The following is a 23,474-nucleotide window of genomic DNA, read 5'->3' on the forward strand; positions in this document are numbered from 1 at the left end:
GTGCAAACCTCAGTTTGCCTTTATTAACAATTAGGGGTCAGAAGCAGTGCAGCTACACTGGCTACTGACTGGTAAATCAAGGCTATTCCCGAGTGTACACACAGATCTAGTGACGCCATTGAAACCACCAGGTATAAATACACCTATATTAGTGTAGTTTATTTCCACAAATGTACTAAACCATTCCCCTCTTAGTTTTATTTATGGAGTGGAAGGGTCTTACTGAAATTAAAGCATGGGTTGTCTTCTTGCCCTAGCTGAGTGCCTGTTTTATTTAGTGAGATACGTGCCATGAAGGGAGAGAGTTGCTTATGCATCTTTTTCTTCATAGGTTCCACTTTCACAATTTCTTGTCCCTGAAGCTTTGTACAATTGATGCCCCTAAGGTGCCAGATCCATATAACATAGAGAGGATGAAAGGCATCCATAACTGTCAAAGGTGAGAGCATCCCATTTATTGCTACTTGCTAAAAGGCTGGACTGCGTATGAATCATTAAGGATGAAAGCATTGGAGAACCAGTAGTCCATGAGAAGAACCTGTAGAGAAGATAATCTACCAAGGGAAATGATACAGAGGTAATGTAATGATATGTAAAGGGAAGACATATTCTTATGGAAAAGTCCTCTTGAATTTAATAATTTTATAGGTTTTTTAGGAACATTTGTGGACTTGAATATAGAATAATATTCCTGTTATAGAATTCTATGGGATGATTTAAAAAAACCTGTTAAAAGGATTCATTTTTCTATTAGCTTTTTGGAGTAATTTTTGTAAAATCCTATCACGTTTCTACAGAACCTTATCGGTTTTATCCCTATTACATTGTATGATACTTTTCCTTGAGGGTATACATGATTGAATGAGCTATACAGGAGCACAAGCTTATTCGCTGTGTGAGATATACATGATTAAATGAGATATCCACAGCAACACATAATAAAACGAGAAATACACGAATGACTGAGATGTAAGTGGGACGGACACATACATGAATGTACCCATTCCTCCACTTCTGCTGATTTTATTTTATAGAGCATCAGTACAAAATAGATACTAAAATAACCATATCATTAACTGCAACCAAAAGGGATCTTTTTTTGGTGAAGAAAACTGTGAATTAAACATCATATTAGTTACATTCAAATCAAAATGGTTTGTAACCCTGAGCTATATTTAAACTCTGATTTGTGTTTACACAGGTCAACATGGACCATGACAAAAGACCAGTAGAATTTCCAGTTTTAGTGTGATATGTTCGAAATGTAAGTAAGTGAAAGAAAATCTCCTTCCTCCCTTATGTAAGTAATGAACTGATCACAGATCATTTTCTGAGCCAGTGCTGAGCTGGTGCCAGTGCTCCTCTCATGACAAAAAATCTCTTAAGAGTGTGACATTAGAGCCTCCATCTCCTGGACTAGCATTGACTTAGTTATATTTCTAGAGAAAGTGTTTTTGAACACTGGAAGGACCGTGATGAAAGTCACTAATACCTGCTTATACACACCGCAATCCTTCCAGAGCAACATTTATTGTATTTTCATTGGATGAATGAGGTATATTTTCATCTCAATGCACAGCAAGCTGTTTGTATAAGTCTCAGGGTAGAATATGCCCCCACAGTTCTGTAGCAATTCTCTTTCTCCTACTCTAAAAGTCTCAGGATTTGATTATGATTTCACACCAGTTTAAACACTGCTGTACTTCCATTAGCTTCAATTGAATTACTCCTGATTGACTCCAGTGTGAGATCAGAATGAGCTCCTCAAGCTTTACAAAAAGGCCAGTATTATTCCCATCTCTTAAGAGGATTTCTCTAAAGAGAAAGGTATTTATCATCAAAACCAAAAGTATATGTACACTGTAAAATAAAAGGGTACTTAACTAATTGATATAACTGGTACATAGGAGAAGGGGACAGAGCTATTCAAAGCCTGGAAAGGGAGGATGAAAAACTTGAACTTCACAAGAAAGACAAGGGGAAGCCATTGTAGAGATTTCCAGAGGGGAGTGACATGGAGTCTGATTCTCCATTGCCCTTCACCTTGTACAAGAGTTCATGTTAGTGCACAGTGAGTGCAAAACATCACCACCAATGCAGAATGGTAACATTTCACAGGCACTTAGCACTGGTGTAGATTACTGTGCAAGGTGTAGGGCCAGGGAGAATCAGGCCCTATGTTCTAAGTGGTGGGAGAGGAAGATGATCTTAACAGAAGCAATTTGAGAAGCAAAGAGGCCAGAAAGGAGGAGGTTGCTGTAGTCAAAGGGTAAGATTCCCAAGGTTTAGACAAGGAGCTTAGTGGATGGGATGGAGAGGAAACGACACATTTTAGAGATACTGTCAAGGAAGAAGCAGCAGGATTTAGTGAGAATCTGGCTATGGGTTGAAAAGAAGAGAGAAGAATTGATGACAAGCTTACGTGACTGCAAGATGAAGAGGACAGTGGAAAGGGATTGGGAAGAAAGATGAGAAGTTCTGTTTTCCACCATGTTGAGCTTGAAATGGTGGTAGGTTATTAAAATGATGTCAGAGGCAACTGAAATGAAGAGACAGGACCGAGGGAGACAGGCTGGATTAGAGAGGAAGGTTGGGTACAGGGGAGTAGAACTGGGAGAGGAGACAGTAAAATACAACTCTAGAGCAGTGGTTCTCAACCTTTCCAGACTACTGTACCCCTTTCAGGAGGCTGGTTTGTCTTGAGTACCCCCAAGTTTCACCCACAGGCGGTGGGTATCACAGGCTTGTATCCCAAACAGCCTAGTGTAGCCCCGCCCATGCTCCGCCCCCAGGCCAGGCCCCCTCCTGCAGTTCCCAGTGCTCTGCCTTGGCTGGCCCAGGCCGGCTGCCCTGCCTCCCACAGGGAGTCAGGGGCTGGTGCTGGGGCCACGCCACCTGGAGCACTGGGGTTTGCCACCCCGCCTGGCTACCCGGAGCACCAGGACTGGGAGTGCCGCCATCTGGAGCACCAGGGCTGGCTACACCGCCCAGAGCACTGGGGCTGGGGCATCGCCCCCTGGCCACCCAGTGCTGGGGCCGTGGTGGGAGTGCTCTGAGCTCCTGTGGGAGAGGGAGGGCAGCAGGGGGGGCAAAAGGGGAGAGGAGGGGCCTTGGCACAAGTGGTGGGGCTGCGAGCTAGCCTCCCCCAATGGCTGGGTCACCGGTCGCCCACGGTTTCACCTCCCTTAAAAACTACTCACTTACAAAATCAAACATACAAATACAAGTGCCACTGCACACTATTACTGAAAAAATGCTTACTTTCTCACTTTTACCATATAATTAAAAAAATAAATCGTGACCCCCCCCTCCAGGTTGAGAAACACTTATATAGTATATAGAGCAGTATAAACAAGTGATTGCATGAAATTTTAGCTTGTACTGACTTCTCCAGTGCTTTTCATGTAGCCTGTTGTAAAACTAGGCAAATATCTAGTTGAGTTGATGTACTTCTGCTTGAGAACCACTGCTCTAGAGATCTGACTCTCTGAATGACTGCCAAACTGTCTGAGTGACAAAAGTATAACGAGCTGCTCTGAGTGAAACAGTAGTGACAAACTGGATTATGTTCAGAGATTTAGCATGAAATGACCGGTCATATTTAACTGTTTTGACAATTATTTCAAGTTCTTTGTCCTTTCCAGTGTTAATCTTTGTCTTTCCTCTTTGAACAATTTTTAAAATGACAGCTACTGTCTTCAAAGCCAGCCAGTGGCACAGTTTATAGTACATTGCCTTGCCACATGGAAAACATGGGCTTGAGAGAAAAGCAAGATAGGAATAGTATTTTGGACTGCTCTTTCTCACCCTCTAGTGGGCTGTGAGGGTGGTATGTTCACTGTCTCAGTCACATGGCTAAGTACCACTCCCTGGCAGATCAGGTGCAGTTAACATTTGAAATACCTGGAGCCTGATTTTCATTTACATCACTGAGGCAGTGCAACACTTAATTTAAGGGTCCTTTGCACCACCCAGGATAAGGAAGGATGGTCATGTGCTTAGAACGCTAGCCAAGGATGTGGTAGACCTGGTTCAGTTCTCGGCTTTGCCAGACTTCCTGCAGGACCTTGGGCAAGTCACTTAGCCCCTTTGTGCTTCAATTCCCCAACTGTACAATGGAGATAATAATAGCACCTCCCTACCTCACAAGGGTGTTGTGTGGATAAATACATTAGAGCTAGTGAGGGACTGAGCTATTTCTATTTGGAATGAGGGCCATGAGAGAGAGGGTTGTAGCTCTTCGGGGCAGGGACCATCCTGTTTGTTACATGTTTGTACAGTGCCTAGTGCAATGCACCTGGAGCCCCTGGGTGCTGTGGCAATGCAGCAAACAATAAGTAGGGTGGATATATAGATCAAATGGAAACCCCAAGTACACCGAGAGATGAAAGTCTTATGAGCAGCAGCTCAAACTGGCTCACTTCCATAGGTGGAAAGAGCCTCTTAGGCATATGCCCTAGTTGGAAGTGAGTAGAAGGGAACAGGTAAGATACACACTTGGAACCTGACTCTTTCTCCAGGTTCTAGCTGCTTGGCACTGCACCAGCAGCATAAAGGAACCCTAAAGATGATGTAGCCAGCATTGGAAGGATCATCCCAGTGTGGGGGAATCCTCCTGTGCTGTGGTGACTCCCATTCCACCCAGACCCCTGAAGCCAGAGGCAAAGGTGCGTGGCTGGGGCTTCCCTGCACTTTGGTGAATCCTTGGTGCCATAACAGCCCCTTAGGGCCATTGGCAGCCAAAGTAATTCACAGCAGCATTTGGGCTATTCTAACATATTCCAGGAGACCATCCAGGCATGCAGCTAGCCCAGAATCAGGGAAACACAAAGGTAAGCCTCCTTTGGACCACAGCCTGGTGGCTCCTGGGCTACAGCTGAGCATCTGGGCCTTGAAGTCAGCTGACCTCCTGTGGCAGAAATTGATAAACAAAACCACCATTTTTCTTTAGTACTAACAAGCTTTCCCTGTTTGAATTTGTTTAAGGCAAGGATAAGTAACAGTCATCAGACGTGAAACTCAGCATGGCACAGGGCCAGCTACCAAACAACTCTTTGAAGAACAGTTCGATCCCTGTGTTCACTGGCCTTGACCTCCTCTTTGACCTGAAGCCCCTCTTCATTCCCCTCTATGCCACTCTGGTGGCTGTGGCTTGCACCGGCAACTTGCTCCTTATTCTCCTTATTGTTGTCACCAAAAAACTGCACAGCACCACTAACTTCCTTATTGGAAACTTGGCTGCAGCTGACCTGATCATGTGCATTTTCTGCGTCCCACTTACTGCATCCTATGCCTTTGAGATCCGGGGCTGGCTCTTTGGGATGTTCATGTGTTACTTTGTCACCTTGATGCAGACTGCTACTGTATTTGTGTCTGTGCTGTCCCTCACAGCTATTGCAGTGGACCGATATATTGTTGTTGCTTACCCCATTCGCAAAAGGCTAAGCCGCAAGTCCTGTGTCTACATAGTGGCCTTCATTTGGTTACTCTCCATTGTGGTTTCTGTGCCTACATCCATGCACACCCATTATCTAGATCTCAACAAGATTGGCCATGACATGTTCATCTGTGAAGAATTCTGGAAGCACCAAGAGAAAGAGAGGCTGCTGTACTCATGCTCAATGCTCCTTTTGTCCTACATGCTCCCACTTTCTGCAGTCTCTATCTCCTACTGTGCCATTTCTTATCGCCTCAGGAAGAGGAATGTCCCAGGGGCTGCTTACCACAACCAAGAGAAATGGACCAATAAAAAACGAAAGACCTTCCGGGTTCTCATTATTTCAGTCATGTGCTTTGCTGTCTGCTGGCTACCTCTGCAGGTGGTGAACCTCATCAGAGATGTAGATGAGGAGTTCATCATCTTAGACAAGAGGTACGTGAATGTCATTCAAGTGTCATGTCACTTGATCGCCATGAGCTCTGCCTGTTATAACCCTTTCATCTATGCCTCCCTCCATGACAAATTCCGATTTCATGTTAGTAACTATTTTTGCCATCACAAAAAGAGGTCCAGCATCATGTCCCGCAAGGCCTCGCGACTCAATACCTGCTCCACGCTAGCAGACATTCCCATGGGCATCACCGATAAGTTAACCCTGCAAGGGAGGTTTTCTTTTAACTAAAATACAACAGGAGATCAAATCAGCAGAGGTGGCATACACCTTAATTCTGGGTTTGTTATATTGCACACCAAAGCCTGTGGTGCAAGTTATGTTACACTGGTAATTGGTCATTTCAAGACAATGTAGATATCTGAGAACTTGGCAGTAGTGCAAGGGAAACAAACAGATGGGGTTTGTGTCTGAAGGGATAGAAAGAGCTCATTTGAGCAACTGAAGTGTATTCTGCTCTTTGTCAAAACAAGTAAATTCAAGAACAAAAATGGCAGTCCTGTAAGTTTAAGTTAATTCTGTACAGTTTTTATTAACATTGTCCTTATTTTGTATAGGGTGATGCTATGGGAATAGCAGGCATTTCCTTTTGACTTAATTCAATTCAAAGCTAAAAAGTCTTTACATATGAAACAGCCATTTGCTCTCTTGCAACAGACCAGTAATCATGCCCTCAAGATTAAAGAACATATATTTAACTATTTTATTATAAATATCATGATTTTCAGAAATGGCCTACAAATATGCATGCTTAATATTGTACTTGTTTTCTGGTGCCTAAAGGTGCACAAAAAGTCAAGTGTGGATCAGTAAGTTGTATTTTGAGGCAAAAATTGGATGCCTAATAGCTGTATTTCTGTCAAATGGTGCTTGCCTAAATTGCTTATGATTATTATCTAGATTTCTATGGCATCTGTCAGCATAGTATATATATGCCATGTATACAGGTTAGATCCTGTCTAAAACAAGCATTTCCCTCAAAATAGGTATTGTACTGATATACCTGGTGACAACCAGTCCCAGGCCCAGCAGATCGTGAGATGGAGAAAACCCAATGGGAGCGTGAAAGCCAGGGAGCACCAGAAGTGCATTTAATGGAAAGACCGGACAAAAAGGGCTCTATAAAAAGGTAGCCAAGTTTGACTACCCAGAGTGCGACCTGCACGCATTGTGGTGGAGTGGTGTAACATCTGAAATAGGGGATTGCTTGCTGGAGTTGTGCCATCAGTGATGAAGGCTGGTCCAAAATATCGCCTGGGGCATTATGTGAGGTCCAGCAAGAACCTTGAAAATGGATGGGTAACATAGGCAGCCAAGACACAGGGCAGCAGCTGCACCTAGCTACCTGAGGTGAAGGATGTCTCAGAGAAAGACTCAACAGCTTGGGTTGCACAGTGGGAAGCCAGTACTAAGAGACCAGAAAAAGGTTTGAGTTACTGTGCTTCAGTCTCATCCCAGTGGGATGAGGTATTCTCTGGGACAATCATTCTCTCTTGCTTTTGGTCAACGTGAATAACTTACTCTCCCTGCCCTACTCTCAACTGCAGATGCCCTTCTGGTGCCATCTTCCCCCAGTGCAAATGTGACGAGTTCACACCAAAGCCCCCTGGGGACGTGTGTCCTCTGATGTCAGCAGGTGCCTCTGCAGTATACTGTGACAAAGTATTCAATCGTAGCTGGGCTATCCGCCAATCCATCAAAATTGCAACCTGGAATGTTGCAACTCTTTTCAGGTGTGGTCATCAGGTTGTTGTCTCATGTGAAATGGACTGTCTTGGCATATCAATCGCTGGCCTATCAGAAGCAAGGCTGATAGATCATGGATGCCATGAGGTGGAAGATTCATTACTTCTGTATTCCAGCAGTTCCAACCACTTATATGGGGTAGCGTTACTACTCCGAGGCAAGGCCAAGTCCTCCTTGATAACTTGGATGCCCATGTCATCTTGACTACTTATTGCATGTCTTAAACATCAGCATGGTCACCTCGCTGTCCTAGTAGTCTATGCACTGAGAGAGGAATTAGCTGATTTAATTAAAGATCATTTCTATGATCAATTGCAATCTCTAGTATGCATCATCCCTCCACATAATAATCTCGTGTTCCTGGCTGACCCAAATGCACATACTGGTATTGTGATCTAACTTTATAAGGGCAAGGGACTGAACTGCAAATGTAAGAGCTGCAGGACGATCACCTTGTTGTCCGTGACAGGGAAGGCGTTTGCGCATGTTCTCCTGGCACATTTGGAGCCCCTGCTACATTGGAAGCGTGACTCTCAACAGTCAGGATTTACGAGGACTAGGTCCACATTAGATGCCATTTTGGCCCTCCGCTTGTTGTCAGAGATACACCACGAGTTCAAGAAGCCCCTCCACGTGGCATATGTCACAAGGCTGTGTTTGACTCAGCCTTAAAGGGCATAGGTGTTCCAACCACTCCACTGGCCTTGATTAGTGAGATGTACAATGGAACCACTGCCCATGTTCATCTGGGAAATCAGATGTTGGCACCTTTTAAATCAATATCTGGTGTCAGGTAGGGCTGTGTCTTGGCCACTGCACACTTTTGTTGGGCAATGGATTTCATAATGCAGCATTCTGTCAGGTCCACAGGCATTAAGATCCATGATCTCTCACTCTCAGACCTTGACTATGCTGCTGACATTCACAGAATCATAGAAGATTAGGGTTGGAAGAGACTTCAGGAGGTCACCTAGTCCAACCCCCTGCTCAAAGCAGGACCAACCCCAACTAAATCATCCCAGCCAGGGCTTTGTCAAGTCGGGCGTTAAAAACCTGTAAGGATGGAGGTTCTACCACCTTCCTAGGTAACTCATTCCAGTGCTTCACCACCCTCCTAGTGAAATAGTTTTTCCTAATATCCAACCTAGACCTCCCCCACTGCAACTTGAGACCACTGTTCCTTGTTCTGTCATCTGGCACCACTGAGAACAGCCTAGCTCCATCCCCTTTGGAACCCTGCTTCAGGTAGTTGAAGGATGCTATCATTGTTCTTCTAGTACAGAGTCCCAACAGGTTTCATGAGGCACTGCAGTAAATGGAGGATTAGTTGGCCAAGGTCGGCCTCCATGTTTCGTGGTCAAAGACATAGCTGCAAAACCTAGGATTAGGTCCACCCACAACTCCAATCTCCTAAAATAATGAAACTCTCAAAGCAGTCTCCAGCTTTTGCTATTTGGGTTCTATACTCAGCAGTTCATCCAACTCTCATACGGAGGTTCTTCCCCTGACTGACTGCAGTGTCTGCCATGGGTCATTTACAACAAATATGGAATCAACATCATCTCAGCATGACAACAGAGTTTAGGATCTATTAGACCTGTATCCTCACCGTAATGCTGTACGGTTATGAAACATGGACACTATGCTGCTCCGACTGGGAAAAGCTGGAGGCTTTCCACACAAAATGCCAACGTCATATATTGGGCATAAAATGGAACAACTTCATTTGTTACGCAGACATTTACAGTTGCTCCGATCTACAGACTATTCAGGCCATTGGCAGCAGCTGACGTCTTACGCTTTTCAGACATATTGGCAGAATGCTGCTCTCCATGTGGCTTGTAACATCCGGGATAAAAATTCCACTAACCAAGTGGTGGAAGCAGTCCAGAGGAAGACCTACTATTACATGGGTCCATTAAGTCTGTTCCAACGTTGGACTTTTGGCCCGTCAAGCCCTTGTGGCCACACAGGAACAGACCAAATGGTAAACAATCGCTACGGCTGATGTTTGGCTAAGGATTGAAGAAGTTTGGTCTTAGGTGTGTTTCTGGTAGGAGCAAATTCCAAAAGGCAAGAAACTGCCAGTGACAATGCTCTGTTCAACACCTGCAAGCTTCACCCTAGAAAGACTGAGTCTTTTGCCTGCAGCTGACAGAGTGGGGTTTAAAAGAAGTGGTACATAGTTGGGACTAGACCAGTAAGGCTTTGTAGACTGTACCCAGCATCTTTAAGTTCACCCAGAAGTGAGTAGGCAGCCAGTGCAATGCACAGGGGTAACATGTTCCTGGGGGTCTGTCCTAGTTAGCAGCTGACCCAACCTATAAACAATACACACACAAGATGTGTTTTAAGAAGGCTTACAAGTTTATGGATTCATTTTGCATTACACAGAATTGTTTCTAAGCAACAAATAGTATCTATCTCTTTCTTCTACAAAATATGTTAAAATGCACCACAGAGAATAGTTACATTACTGTATAATGTGCATTTTAAAAAAAACAACAAAATTAGTTGTTAGTAAAGGGCGTACATTAAGAAATACATTTTCCTTTGTCTGTATGACATTCAAACACCGGAGATGGTACCAGAGAGAGTCAAGACAAGGCTCATTTAGAAAGGCAAGGACTTTCATAGGCTCATGAACTGAAGTTACTTAGCTTTCCAAAAAAGCAGCACAGTGAAAAACTAAGTGGCTCCTATATTTCCTCCCACATATAAGTGGGATAGCGCACTATATGGATGTTCAGACACTGGAGCAGGTATTGGAGATGGATCTGCTGTCACACTCCCATCTGCACACTTTACCAATACACATGTTTTGCTTGGCTTGCTGTGTGCTCGGCAGGAACGCTTGCCAGACACATTTTTCCTTTGGTCCCATTCTCTTCCACATAGTGCCTCTGTCACCACAAGATAATGCAACACCATCTTTTTTTACCATCTTTACAAATCAAAAATTAACAACATATGGAATTTCCTCCCCCTGGTTTTGTTACCTTACACACTGTGGGCTTGTCTACATTACCCACTGGATCGACGGGCAGCAATCGATCCAGCGGGGGTCGATTGATAAATCATCCACCGAGTGCTCTCCCATCGACTCCGGTACTCCACTGGAGCAAGAGGCGCAGGCGGAGTCGATGAGGGAGCACCTGCTGTCAACCCACCATAGTGAAGACACCGTGGTAAATAGAGCTAAGTATGTCAACTTCAGCTACGTTATTCACGTAGCTGAAGTTGCGTAACTTAGATCGATCCCCCCACCCCCAGTGTAGACCAGGCCACAAAAAAAAGCAAAGGGATAAAGTTAGATCGGATATCTAGGACCTAAAGAATTCAAACAAGGATTGGGGGGGGAGGGGCGAGAGAAGGACAGCCTTTCACACTCCAGGGAGTTGGGATATCATACAACAATGGTGTGAAGTTAAGAACGAACAGCATAGATTAGCTATCAGGAAAGGAATCTCCTTCTAAAGGGATATTTGAGTGAGGAGTCATCTGCCAGAAGTGTATTCTCTCTCCTAAAATTTATATCTATGAGATTGAAAGCAGTGTTTGTACAGATGAAGCTGCACCACTGCAGTGCTGCTAATGCAGATGGTCTATGTTGACGGGAGATAATTACTCCACTTCCCCAAATGGCGGTAGCTATGTTGGCAGGAGAGCTTCTCCCACTGACACAGCCCTGTCCACACTGGAGCTTAGACTGGTGTAATTTACATCCTTTGCGGGTGTAGCTTTTCCACACCTCTGAGCGACTTATGTTATACCGAAGTAAGCATTAGTGTGTACATGTCCTACTCACTCTTGCCTCTTCCTCCACATCAGTATTCAGAAAAAGATACAAGGCACAGAATGCAACCAAGACAAAGCATTTCAAAGATTAAGCACTGTCATATGGAAGAGTTAAAGAGAAATATTGCCACCTACCTTAGCAGTGGCCACTCTGGTTTCACCATGGTCCTAGATCAGAGGTCCTTACTAATCATCCTAATCAAAAGTGGAGCAAAATAGGTCTCCTGGGCTTTATGCCCCGCCCTCCCCCCTTTATAAGTGTATGTGTGGGGAGAGCAGAAGAAGGAGAATACACAGTGGAAAGAAGGGAAAATACAAAAATTGAGAGTGAGGATGAGTTCCTCAATTACAGCCCAGGCTGCATTTTACCCCACTCAGTTTTGCAACCCTCTTTGTCTTAATCTATGTTAAAATTAGGCCCACACTGATACTACTGGTGGACGAGGCTTTCTTCCGGCAACTCGCAGAAGCTACTAGATTGCACGCCCTGGTTCTCATGCGCGACCTGATATCTGCTGGGAGAGCAATACAGCGGTGCACAGACAATCCAGGAAGTTTTTGGAAAGTGTAGAGGACAATTTCCTGGTGCAAGTGCTGGAGGAACCAACTAGGGGCGGACCTCTTCTTGACCTGCTGCTCACAAACTGGGAAGAATTAGTAGGGGAAGCAAAAGTGGATGGGAACCTGGGAGGCAGTGACCATGAGATGGTCGAGTTCAGGATCCTGACACAAGGAAGAAAGAAAAGCAGCAGAATATGAACCCTGGACTTCAGAAAAGCAGATGTTGACTCCCTCCGGGAACTGATGGGCAGGATCCCCTGGGAGAATAACATGAGGGGGAAAGGAGTCCAGGAGAGCTGGCTGTATTTTAAAGAATCCTTATTGTGGTTACAGGGACAAACCATCCCGATGCGTAGAAAGAATAGTAAATATGGCAGGTGACCAGCTAGGCTTAACAGTGAAATCCTTGCTGATCTTAAACACAAAAAAGAGGCTTACAAGAAGTGGAAGATTGGACAAATGACCAGGGATGAGTATATAAATATTGCTCGGGCATGTAGGAATGGAATCAGGAAGGCTAAATCACACCTGGAGTTGCAGCTAGCGAGGGATGTTAAGAGTAACAAGCAGGGTTTCTTCAGGAATGTTGGCAACAAGAAGAAAGCCAAGGAAAGTGTGGGCCCCTTACTGAATGAGGGAGGCAACCTAGTGACAGAGGATGTGGAAAAAGCGAATGTACTCAATGCTTTTTTTGCCTCTGTTTTCACGAACAAGGTCAGCTCTCAGACTACTGCACTGGGCAGCACAGCATGGGGAGGAGGTGGCCAGCCCTCTGTGAAGGAAGAAGTGGTTCAGGACTATTTAGAAAAACTGGACGTGCACAAGTCCATGGGGCCGGATGCGTTGCATCCGAGAGTGCTAAAGGAATTGACGGATGTGATTGCAGAGCCATTGGCCATTATCTTTGAAAACTCATGGCGATCGGGGGAAGTCCCGGAAGACTGGAAAAAGGCTAATGTAGTGCCAATCTTTAAAAAAGGGAAGAAGGAGGATTCTGGGAACTACAGGCCGGTCAGCCTCACCTCAGTCCCCAGAAAAATCATGGAGCATGTCCTCAAGGAATCAATTCTGAAGCACTTAGACGAGAGGAAAGTGATCAGGAACAGCATGGATTCACCAAGGGAAAGTCATGCCTGACTAATCTAATTGCCTTCTATGATGAGATAACTTGTTCTGTGAATGAAGGGAAAGAAGTGGACGTGTTATTCCTCGACTTTAGCAAAGCTTTTGACACGGTCTCCCACAGTATTCTTGTCAGCAAGTTAAAGAAGTATGGGCTGGATGGATGCACTACAAGGTGGGTAGAAAGTTGGCTAGATTGTCGGGCCCAACGAGTAGTGATCAATGGATCCATGTCTAGTTGGCAGCCGGTATCTAGCGGAGTGCCCCAAGGGTCGGTCCTGGGGCCGGTTTTGTTCAATATCTCCATTAATGATCTGGAGGATGGTGTGGATTGCACCCTCAGCAAGTTTGCGGATGACACTAAACTGGGAGGAGTGGTAGATACGCTGGAGGGTAGGGATAGGATACAGAGGGACCTACACAAATTGGAGGATTGGGCCAAAAGAAATCTGATGAGGTTCAACAAAGACAAGTGCAGAGTCCTGCACTTAGGATGGAAGAATCCAATGCATCGCTACAGACTAGGGACCGAATGGCTAGGCAGCAGTTCTGCAGAGAAGGACCTAGGGGTGACAGTGGACAAGAAGCTGGATATGAGTCAACAGTGTGCCGTTGTTGCCAAGAAGGCCAATGGCATTTTGGGGTGTATAAGTAGGGGCACTGCCAGCAGATAGAGGGACGTGATCGTTCCCCTCTATTTGACATTGGTGAGGCCTCATCTGGAGTACTGTGTCCAGTTTTGGGCCCCACGCTACACGAAGGATGTGGAGAAATTGGAGAGAGTCCAGCGAAGGGCAACAAAAATGATGAGGGGTCTGGAACACATGACTTATGAGGAGAGGCTGAGGGAACTGGGATTGTTTAGTCTACGGAAGAGAAGAATGAGGGGGGATTTGATAGCTGCTTTCAACTACCTGAAAGGTGGATCCAAAGAGGATGGATCTAGACTATTCTCAGTGATAGCAGATGACAGGACAAGGAGTAATGGTCTCAAGTTGCAGTGGGGGAGATTTAGGTTGGATATTAGGAAAAACTTTTTCACTAGGAGGGTGGTGAAACACTGGAATGCGTTACGTAGGGAGGTGGTGGAATCCCCTTCCTTAGAAGTTTTTAAGGTCAGGCTTGACAAAGCCCTGGCTGGGATGATTTAGTTGGGATTGGTCCTGCTCTGGGCAGGGGGTTGGACTAGATGACCTCCAGAGGTCCCTTCCAACTCTGATATTCTATGATTCTACTTGATGATGTCTTCCCTTGGTATCAGTACTCTTCTTTCCAGCATGTACTGAATGTCAACCTGATGACCCACTGGGGATAGAAAATCTGTAGGCAAAAGGATCAAACACCAGAATGGCTACTAAGCTGTACAACATGTGTTTTTAGATGGACGTACTGGAACTTGATGGAGAAAAGTGAGCAGCAAGGAGCAGCTGTGGCTCACTGATCAATGAGTGGCTTCACAAACTCACCGTCCTCATGCCCCATTCTCTTTAATGCTGACCATCACAGAGAAGCTTGAAAACAGAAAGCTATTTTTATAAATCCAGTTGAGAAACAAAAGTAGGATCTGTGTTCAGCCAGCATCTCTGGCCCACTTCACCTCTAGGCCAACTGGAGGGGCTGGTTTTGCTGTTCAGATCCAGGTTTCTGTGACAAGTCCACATGAGGAAATGCCTTTCACGAAGCTGTCCATTAAGCTTCCGATGAGTGAGAGTTTCTATCACCGTACTTCACAAGAGGAGGAAGAATTGTAGGATTTGCAAACCCCCTTTTCCCACTGTCAGTGAAAGCTCTCAGTGGCTGTAGAAATCAGTCATGTCACTATGTTCTTAAAATGCAGCTTGGCATTCTTCAGTGCAAACTCAGCCTGTTGGAACATAATAGTCGCAGTGGGTTCCCTAATCCAGTCTCGTTATACATGTGAAAGAGCTGTTGCATGCTTTGTACTTTTGGAGACCTTTGTGTGTCCTAATGATGCTATTCTAAATAGTGTATTATGTTTTGTAGTGTAACCAGCTGAGGTTGGGACATATTAAACGCAATATGGGCAACTTGTAATCTATCTGCTTTACTAATATAGAAGAGCAAAGACTATTTACTTTTGACAGCTGTCATGTAGGATTGTGCTCTGTGGAAGAAACTGGGTCACTTGTTCTGCAGGGGAAAAAAAAGTAATGCTTCTTGTCCTTTTCAATAAATACGTACAAAACCCAGCATCTTTCTCAGTTTGAATTGACACATTAAGGAAAAAAAATCTACGAGGTTTACTGTCATTCTAAAAATGAATACTGGGTTTACATGTGATTGTCCTAGCTGCTGCCTCTACTTGTGGCTTAGAGGAGGCGGCTATGGTGGGGAATGGTGAAATCACAGGGGTGTAAGTTATGTGGTTGCTGTATTAGAATATTTCTACAAGCAAATATCACCAGACAGAAAAAAAATGGTAGCAGCAGGTGGGGACCATGTGTCTTTAATACACATTTTTATAAAGTAACAAAATGTAGATTTGTTTTAGCTTACCTCATATGTCTTTATCGTCATAGATTCTAAGGGCAAAAGGGACCCCTGGGATCATCTACTCTTCCCTCCTTTCTAACACAGGCCATAAAATGTCCCCAAAATAATTCCTACAGCAAAGCTTTTTGAAAAAACATCCAATGTTGATTTAAAAATTGTCAGTGATAGAGAATCCATCATGACCCACGGTAAATTGCTCCAAGGGTTAACTACTCTTACCAGTAAAATTTTACACCTTATTTCCAGTCTGAATTTGTCTAGCTTCAACTTCCAGCCACTGGGTCATGTTATACCTTTCTCCGCTAGCCTGAAGAGTCCATTATCAAATATTTAAGTACCTATATGGGGAACGTAGACTGTAATCAAGTCTCCCCTTAACCTTCTCTTTGTTAAGCTAAGTAGATTGAGGTGCTTGAGTCTATCACTTTAGATTTCTCTAATCCTTTAATCAATCAATCTCATGGCTCTTCTCTGAATCCTCTCTAATTTATCGACATCCTTCTTGAATTGCAAACACTGGAACTGAACACTGCATTACGTTAGTGGTCACAACAATGCCAATACAGAGGTAAAATAACTTCTCTACTCCTACTGGAGATTTCCTTGTTTATTCCTATGCATTTCAGATGAAGATGGGTAAGTGATACCCACTCCCTGAGAAATGGTACACATTCCCCGTTCCCTGTTTCTTCAGCCCAGTACTCAGTGACCAGAACATTCCTTCACATTTTATTTAGCATTACCAAAAATGTAACAAACAATATTAACATTCATTTTAACAACCAAATGCTGTATTAAAAAGGCAAAACTCAAACTGCCCTTGAATATTATCAACCATTAATAAGAATAATTCCAAAGTGAATAAACTGTTGTGATGTAAAACCTCAGTGAGATTTCAGCACTACAGAAGGAGATACAAACTCCTAGTTCTTTTACAGAGTTTCATTCAGGTTACAAAATCTGGTAACGTGCCACTCATTATCACAAAAGAAAAAAACATCAGAAATTGACTATTAGCATACATATAAAAGACTCTAGCAATAAAAATAGCAAGGTAATTTAGAAATATTTTTCTTTACTCTGTCATATGTAAACTGGATTTTTTGATGGTTGAAATTATAAGTTCTGCAAAAATTGACATATGATCAGAAACAGAATTTGAATGGCTCCAATACTTTGAAATATTAATTTCCAAGACTGCAGGAGTTTTGAATGTGTGAGGAATATAGGATAGGAGATTTCCTCGGTACTTTTTATAATGTCTGACACAGTGGACCTTTTTATCATTGAAATTACGATAGTAACAAAGTTGGAGTGTAAGAAATGTGACTATTGTCAATAAATGTGTTTCTTGGCTTGGCTACCTTGATGGGAATACAGAGTTTATTACTAACTATCCATTAATCTGGGACATTTTATTAAATGTGACCTACCTGCATGCTGCAGAAGGGCACTAATTACAGACTATATCAAAGAGATTGTGTCCAATGGCACCCATCTAAAATTTATAATTGAAACAATGGCAAATTACAAAAAAAAGTCTGCATGGTACAGCTCTCCCTTGACATGGTAATTTTTACCTTTATTTAGCCTGGAAAATGTATGGAGCTATAGAAGAGCTAATTAATTGCCTACTTCAGCTGAGGACCTTTTGAGCAATTAAAGTGTTTACAGGTTTCAGAGTAACAGCCATGTTAGTCTGTATTCGCAAAAAGAAAAGGAGTACTTGTGGCACCTTAGAGACTAACCAATTTATTTGAGCATAAGCTTTCGTGAGCTACAGCTCACTTCATCGGATGCATACTGTGGAAAATACAGAAGGTGTTTTTATACACACAGGCCATGAAAAAATGGGTGTTTATCACTACAAAAGGTTTTCTCTCCCCCCACCCCACTCTCCTGCTGGTAATAGATTATCTAAAGTGATCACTCTCCTTACAATGTGTATGATAATCAAGGTGGGCCATTTCCAGCACAAATTTGGTTGATTCATTATAAAAAGTAACCTATTTCCCCTTGTTTATTCCTTTCCCCCCCTCCCCACTGTTCCTCAGACGTTCTTGTTAAACCCTGGATTTGTGTTGGAAATGGTCCACCTTGATTATCATACACATTGTAAGGAGAGTGATCACTTTAGATAAGCTATTACCAACAGGAGAGTGGGTTTGGGGGGTGGCGGTGGGGAGAAAACCTGGATTTGTGCTGGAAATGGCCCACCTTGATTATCATACACATTGTAAGGAGAGTGATCACTTTAGATAAGCTATTACCAGCAGGAGAGTGGGGTGGGGGGAGAGAAAACCTTTTGTAGTGATAAACACCCATTTTTTCATGGCCTGTGTCTATAAAAACACCTTCTGTATTTTCCACAGTATGCATCCGATGAAGTGAGCTGTAGCTCACAAAAGCTTATGCTCAAATAAATTGGTTAGTTTCTAAGGCGCCACAAGTACTCCTTTTCTTTTAAAGTGTTTACATTTCCCAAACGAGCCAGATTTTATTACAGCATAAAGATTTATTGGAGGCCTCCAACCACTAGAGGGCAGGTGAGACTCAGATGAATGTTTGCTACAGATTTTTAATTTATTGTATTTTAAGGGTTTGTTGGATTTAGAGCAGCTCAGGCTACACAGATGAAATAAAACTACAGTTTTCTGGCTCATAACTTTAATTCCAGCTCTGTAGGCAGCATTTCCTACTGAGTGATCAAGAAGAGAATCAGAAGAAATACAGTAAGTGCTTCTGGGCACAGAGTGTCTGCTGATTTAGTTTTTCCCCTCTGCAGATTTTACTGTGTTCTTCAGAATTTTATAGTATAGTTAAAAAATACAAAAGGGGTATCACAAATCATCGATTTTTCAGTAGAACCCTACATTGGAGAGTTCTGCCCCAAAACTAACACAATAAAGTCCAAAGTTATTAACACTTTTGGTGGGAAAAGCACTTTCCTAGATTAATTCAAGCATTGCTGGTTCAGGTTGCATTATGCAGCCAACATGAAACAATGTATAGCACAAACAGAAATATGGAGTTTGCCTATTTATTAGAGTCTAGTAGCTATTCATTCCATTTAATTACTTGTTCTTTCAATTCAGTTTGTCCAAAACAGAAACACCTGGATTTATTAATTTATAAATGGTAAACTACATTTAATTTTACAATGCAATTTAAAAGTTCTTCTGTTACATAATGTAACGAGACAGTTTTGGCACTGAATTTATGAATAGCTGGATGCATAATTTGCATACGTAAATTGTGGTAACTGTGCAAAATTTGAAAATTTGATGCATTTGCACACAAAGTTATCTAATATACATATGCAGTTACAAAAACTTTGTGCATAAATTAGGCACACAATTGCCCGCCTATGTATCTGTTCACCTTGACTTTCCCGCTCGGCCCTGGGTGAACAGGACTCACATCACACAGGAAGGACTGAGCCCTGGGGTTCCTGGATGTTTACCTCAGTCTCTCTATGGGCAACTCTGGGCAAAGATGATGGTGCCCCCCACTCCAGGAAACTCCTAACTCACTTGTGACCATTTTAACCTGTAATCACTGCAGTTCACTTAAACAGCTATACAATTTCGTTACACCAGAAACCGTTTCTTTGGGGATTAAGACGACTTCACAGCATAAGCACAGTGAGGAAGTGGCTTGGGTGAGGGTCAATGCAGCAGTCTCTAAAGCGCAATAAACTTTACAGTTAAAACAAATTTACAGCCCTGTTTTGTCTTCCGGGACCTGGATGTGCTGCCGTGACACTGTGGGTGTGGCACTTGCCCAGGATGGGTTCGGACTCTGTGTGACGAACCCATTCTCCACCTTTGGTTCTGGCCTCCTGTCAGGCCATGTCCCGCTCTGGCACTTGATGCCTTCTCAACAGCCTTTGGGAACGGGGCCAGTCTCTTCCTCTCTCCCTACACCAGCGCACACAACCCCGCTGCAAGAGCAGGAGACTCACCCCACGACTATTGCTTCACTGCTCCTCTGGCTCTAGGCTGCTGCTCCGCCTGCTCGGGCTGTTACACTCTCCCTGATTCTGCTCTGGGCTGCTGCGCTCTCCCCGTCTCTGTCTAACTCTGCCCTGGCAGCCCCAGCTCACATGGACGCCGAGCCCTGGCCTCTCAACTCCCTCACTGGCCTGCCCTCCCTGTCAATCCAGCTGACTTGGAGGACCTGTCAGTCCCAGGATCCTGACTCCTTTTTGGCCCTCCCCCTTTCTTCTGGTACTGGGAGAGGGGCCAATCAAAAAAACCAAAAAAACAAAAACCCACTCAATTTCTGTAAGGGGCTGTAATGGTCCCTTGCTCTCCCGTGGGGAGGGAGGCCGCTTAGTCTGGTCCTGTCTGGCCAGGACCTGAGTCCACAGGACAGTCAAGAGACCACAATAGGGCTGGGTGACCAATAGTCACAGTCTCAGGGTGTAGCCTGGGTTTGGGTGGCTCAAGCTGTCAGGCCTTAAACAGAGTCTATAACTGAGCTGGGGGCCTGGGCTTGAGGAGGCTCAGGTGGCCAGCAACAAGCAGTCTACCAGTGGGCTGGGGCCTGGGCTTGAGGAGGCTCAGGCTGCCAGGAAGCGAAAGAGTCTCAGGCTGGCTTTGGCATGGGCGGAGCTCAGGCAACCTTCAAACAAACTGCCTACAAGGGAGCTGGGGAGGCTCCTTCTTCAGGGCTCGAGCTTCCCTGCACAGTGTGGGGAGTCAGCCACCCTGGGGTGGGGTGGCAGGGGGACACAGGCCCACCCTACTCCACCGTGTCCCAGCCCAGGGCCCTGGCAGGGGCAGGATTGGCTGCCCCTGCATCGGCAGGGATCCAGCTGCAACACGCTAACTGAGCCATACCTCTCTCTGCAGCCAGCTGCTCCTTGGCTACCCCGGGCCACTTCCTGCCTCCCCAGGGTTCGGTACCTGTGGTCTCCAGGCCTCTTCCGGCTCCTCGGGGTACATGGCGGCAGACCCTCCACTCCAGTCCTCGTCAGCGTGTGGGGATCGGGAACAGCCAAGCTTAGGCTCCCCTCTGGGACGCTGCAGAACAGGCAGAGCATCCTTCCTCTGGAGGCTCTGCCCCAACTGTGCTGCAGGGCCTGCCTGTTATACTTCCGGCCACGCTCTGGTACTTCTGGTGGGGGGGAGGGGGAAATCTAGGCTCCGCCCTCCACGGGGAGTGTAATGGTCCCTCCCTCTTCCGCTCGGAGGGAGGCCACTCAGTTTCACTACAGGGGCCAACATCCCGCTTATACCATCAATAGATTTTGGTGTAAAATCTCCATGAATTTTACTAAAATGCTGAACAGATTTCCATTGTCCTTGATTATGACCATCAATTTATAACGTGTCCACCTCGATACAGCCTCACAGGTCCTGCACCCAATCTTACATAAAAGTAAAGAAAACGTGGGCTCACAGCCCAGAAAAAACATCCAAGCCCTCAGAAACTGGGCAAAAAAACAAAAACCAAAACCAGAGCTGGTGAAAATGTGAGCTAAAAATGGTCAGTGATGCACTGATGCAATTAGAAAATAAATGTGATTACTAATGTGCTATGAAACTTATGGTAAACTAAGATCCTATTAGTGCTCATATAAACAATCAGTATAAAGTTAAAATCTGCATTTGTCCTCTTTCTGCCCTTTATACATTAGGAGGGATGGAAGGAGCAGATGCCAATTTCCATCATTAGTGATTGTGTTAATTTGGTGTAACTTCTGTGTCACCCTATCACATGGATCCAGAATGCTGAAGCAGGAAGTGTCTTGCAATAGCTTGCTGGGATCATGAACTATTGGAAGAGAATTCAGGCAGACTAAACTGAACTTATCCTTACCAGAAGCAAAGGGATTCCTTTAAAAATCCAAATTTTATATTATTTTTTCCTTAAAATGATCAATACAATTCTATTAGCTTTATGGGACACTAGAGGTACCATCTAATGGCTAATTTAACACCTGTAGATCCCTGCAACTTAAAAGCAAACCCATACACAGTAGTTTAGTGAAGGGTTCTGTTAGGGTTGTGTTTTCCATTTCAAACTCTGGCCTTGCATTTTGCACACCCTTGGGGTAGGGGCAGGTGATTTGGTCCCAGGATGTTTGCATCACTAACTTTCTAGGGGGGTCCATTGCCAGGGAGGTCAGCTCTAATTTTGCAACTTAGTCTCCACAGGAACCTTTCAGCAGAGACTGCAGAGGTGGGGAGAAGGGTGCATTTATTCAGTGCATCCCCTAGGTGCCCAGCCAATGGTAACTACCCCTGGTACTGTGCTAGCTGGTTCCAGTTGTGGTAGAGTGAGCATTGGAGGCAATGCTATGACTCCTTTCTAGGCAGCCTCTCTGCCACTGGGAATGCTGTACCTTGGGTTATATTGGCAGAAGCCCCATGAATCAAGTTCCATTACTAGCATCTCTCTCATGGTGCAAGATGGAGGCATACATTCTCATCACTTGCTACTAGTTCACAAGTCTCCTGGAGGGAAGGGTTTATACACTAACCCGTTATGCTATCTAGTTCCTAGTGGTCACTGGTCAGGCTGGGGTTGCCAACCCTTCAGGACTGTCCTGGAGTCTCCAGGATTTAAAGATTATGTCAGATGATGAAAGCTCCAGGAATTAATCCAACCAAAGTTGGCAACCCCTAAGTCAAGCTCATTAGTACTCCAGCCTTTCCCCTCCAGCACCGAGTTTCATAGCAAGGCCTCTCAATCTTTATTAACCAACTGGATTGCTTTGAGAGTAGTGCAAGGCTAATCCAACCTCGGGGGCTGAACAGCAATCATCTAACTGGCATTCCAGCCTCTGTTGGCCTGGAAAGAAACGGAGTGTCTGGGAAATTATATTTGTGTAGCGCCCCCTCTCCACCCAGTTACCTTCTTTAATGCCAATTTGATTACAGGTTTTGATGGACAGGTCTGGGTTCTTCTGAATCCCGCCACCCACTCAGCAAGGTGTATCTTCTTTATTTTTCCCTATGAATTTAATTGGTGGTGCCTCCACCCCCGCAGTCCTTCCTAGCAGGGTCACCAGGGCAGCTTGGGAGGAAAATTCTAACCACAGGGTAACCCCCCACTTACTTGTCAGATAGTTGGAGACTCCCAAGAAATAACACAAATACATACAATGTGTTCAACACAGTAATTCTATTAAACAGGAAACAAATATAACATAACAGGGTAAAACACTATTCTTAGGGTCACCAGTGCCCACGCTGATAACACCCATGACTTTCTCCAGACACAGGACCTGATGTAGCAAATGTAAGGTTAGTGTCCCATTGGTACGGCCCTTGATGAGCTATGACCATGATATTTTCTCTGCAGTGGTTTAGCAGTGTAGCTGACTGGGTTCAGTACAGCCCAAAGGACTCACAAGTGGGAGGAGGTGGTAAGTCCCGCCACAGGTTTAATATGCAGCAGATTATAAAAATCCCCAAACCCTTACTGCCTGGCTGGAGGACACAGTTCAGGGAGTAGGGGGTCCCCAAAACAAGTTCCCTAACTAAAAGATGGTGCACTCACAAACTCCATGAATGATCCTCAGGTTCAGAGATGACTCTGGACTCCTCAGTCACTGCAGAGGGGCTGATCTCTGCTGGCAGGGATCCTCTTCAGGCAGGAGTCAGGCTGATTCGGTCCCAGGATTTTCCCTCACCACAAAGGGGTTCAAGGCTCAAGGTGCAGATTACACAACTGTACTAAAATCCAAACTGTCGTCTCCTACCCCAGTGTCCAGACACACTCACAGCAGGCAGCAGCCCTGGACTAGCAGCCAGAGCAGAGCTGACTATGTGGTGACTAGTTTCACCTAGGGAGCTGGGGGCTAACTCAGCCTGGCTGGGGAAGTTCCCC

At 44.7% G+C, this 23,474-nt stretch overlaps 1 protein-coding gene across 1 annotated transcript; it reads left to right on the forward strand.

Moving 5' to 3' along the window:
* The first annotated feature begins 4,992 nt into the window (after positions 1-4,992).
* On the forward strand, positions 4,993-6,232 carry LOC102932169 (prolactin-releasing peptide receptor). The gene has a single exon (XM_007069407.3). It carries the CDS (start codon positions 5,025-5,027, stop codon positions 6,120-6,122), a length of 1,098 nt encoding a protein of 365 aa, XP_007069469.2. The 5' UTR covers positions 4,993-5,024; the 3' UTR covers positions 6,123-6,232.
* The last annotated feature ends 17,242 nt before the right edge of the window (positions 6,233-23,474 follow it).

This window comes from Chelonia mydas, chromosome 6, assembly GCF_015237465.2.
Source record: "Chelonia mydas isolate rCheMyd1 chromosome 6, rCheMyd1.pri.v2, whole genome shotgun sequence".
Lineage (NCBI taxonomy): Eukaryota > Metazoa > Chordata > Testudines > Cheloniidae > Chelonia > Chelonia mydas.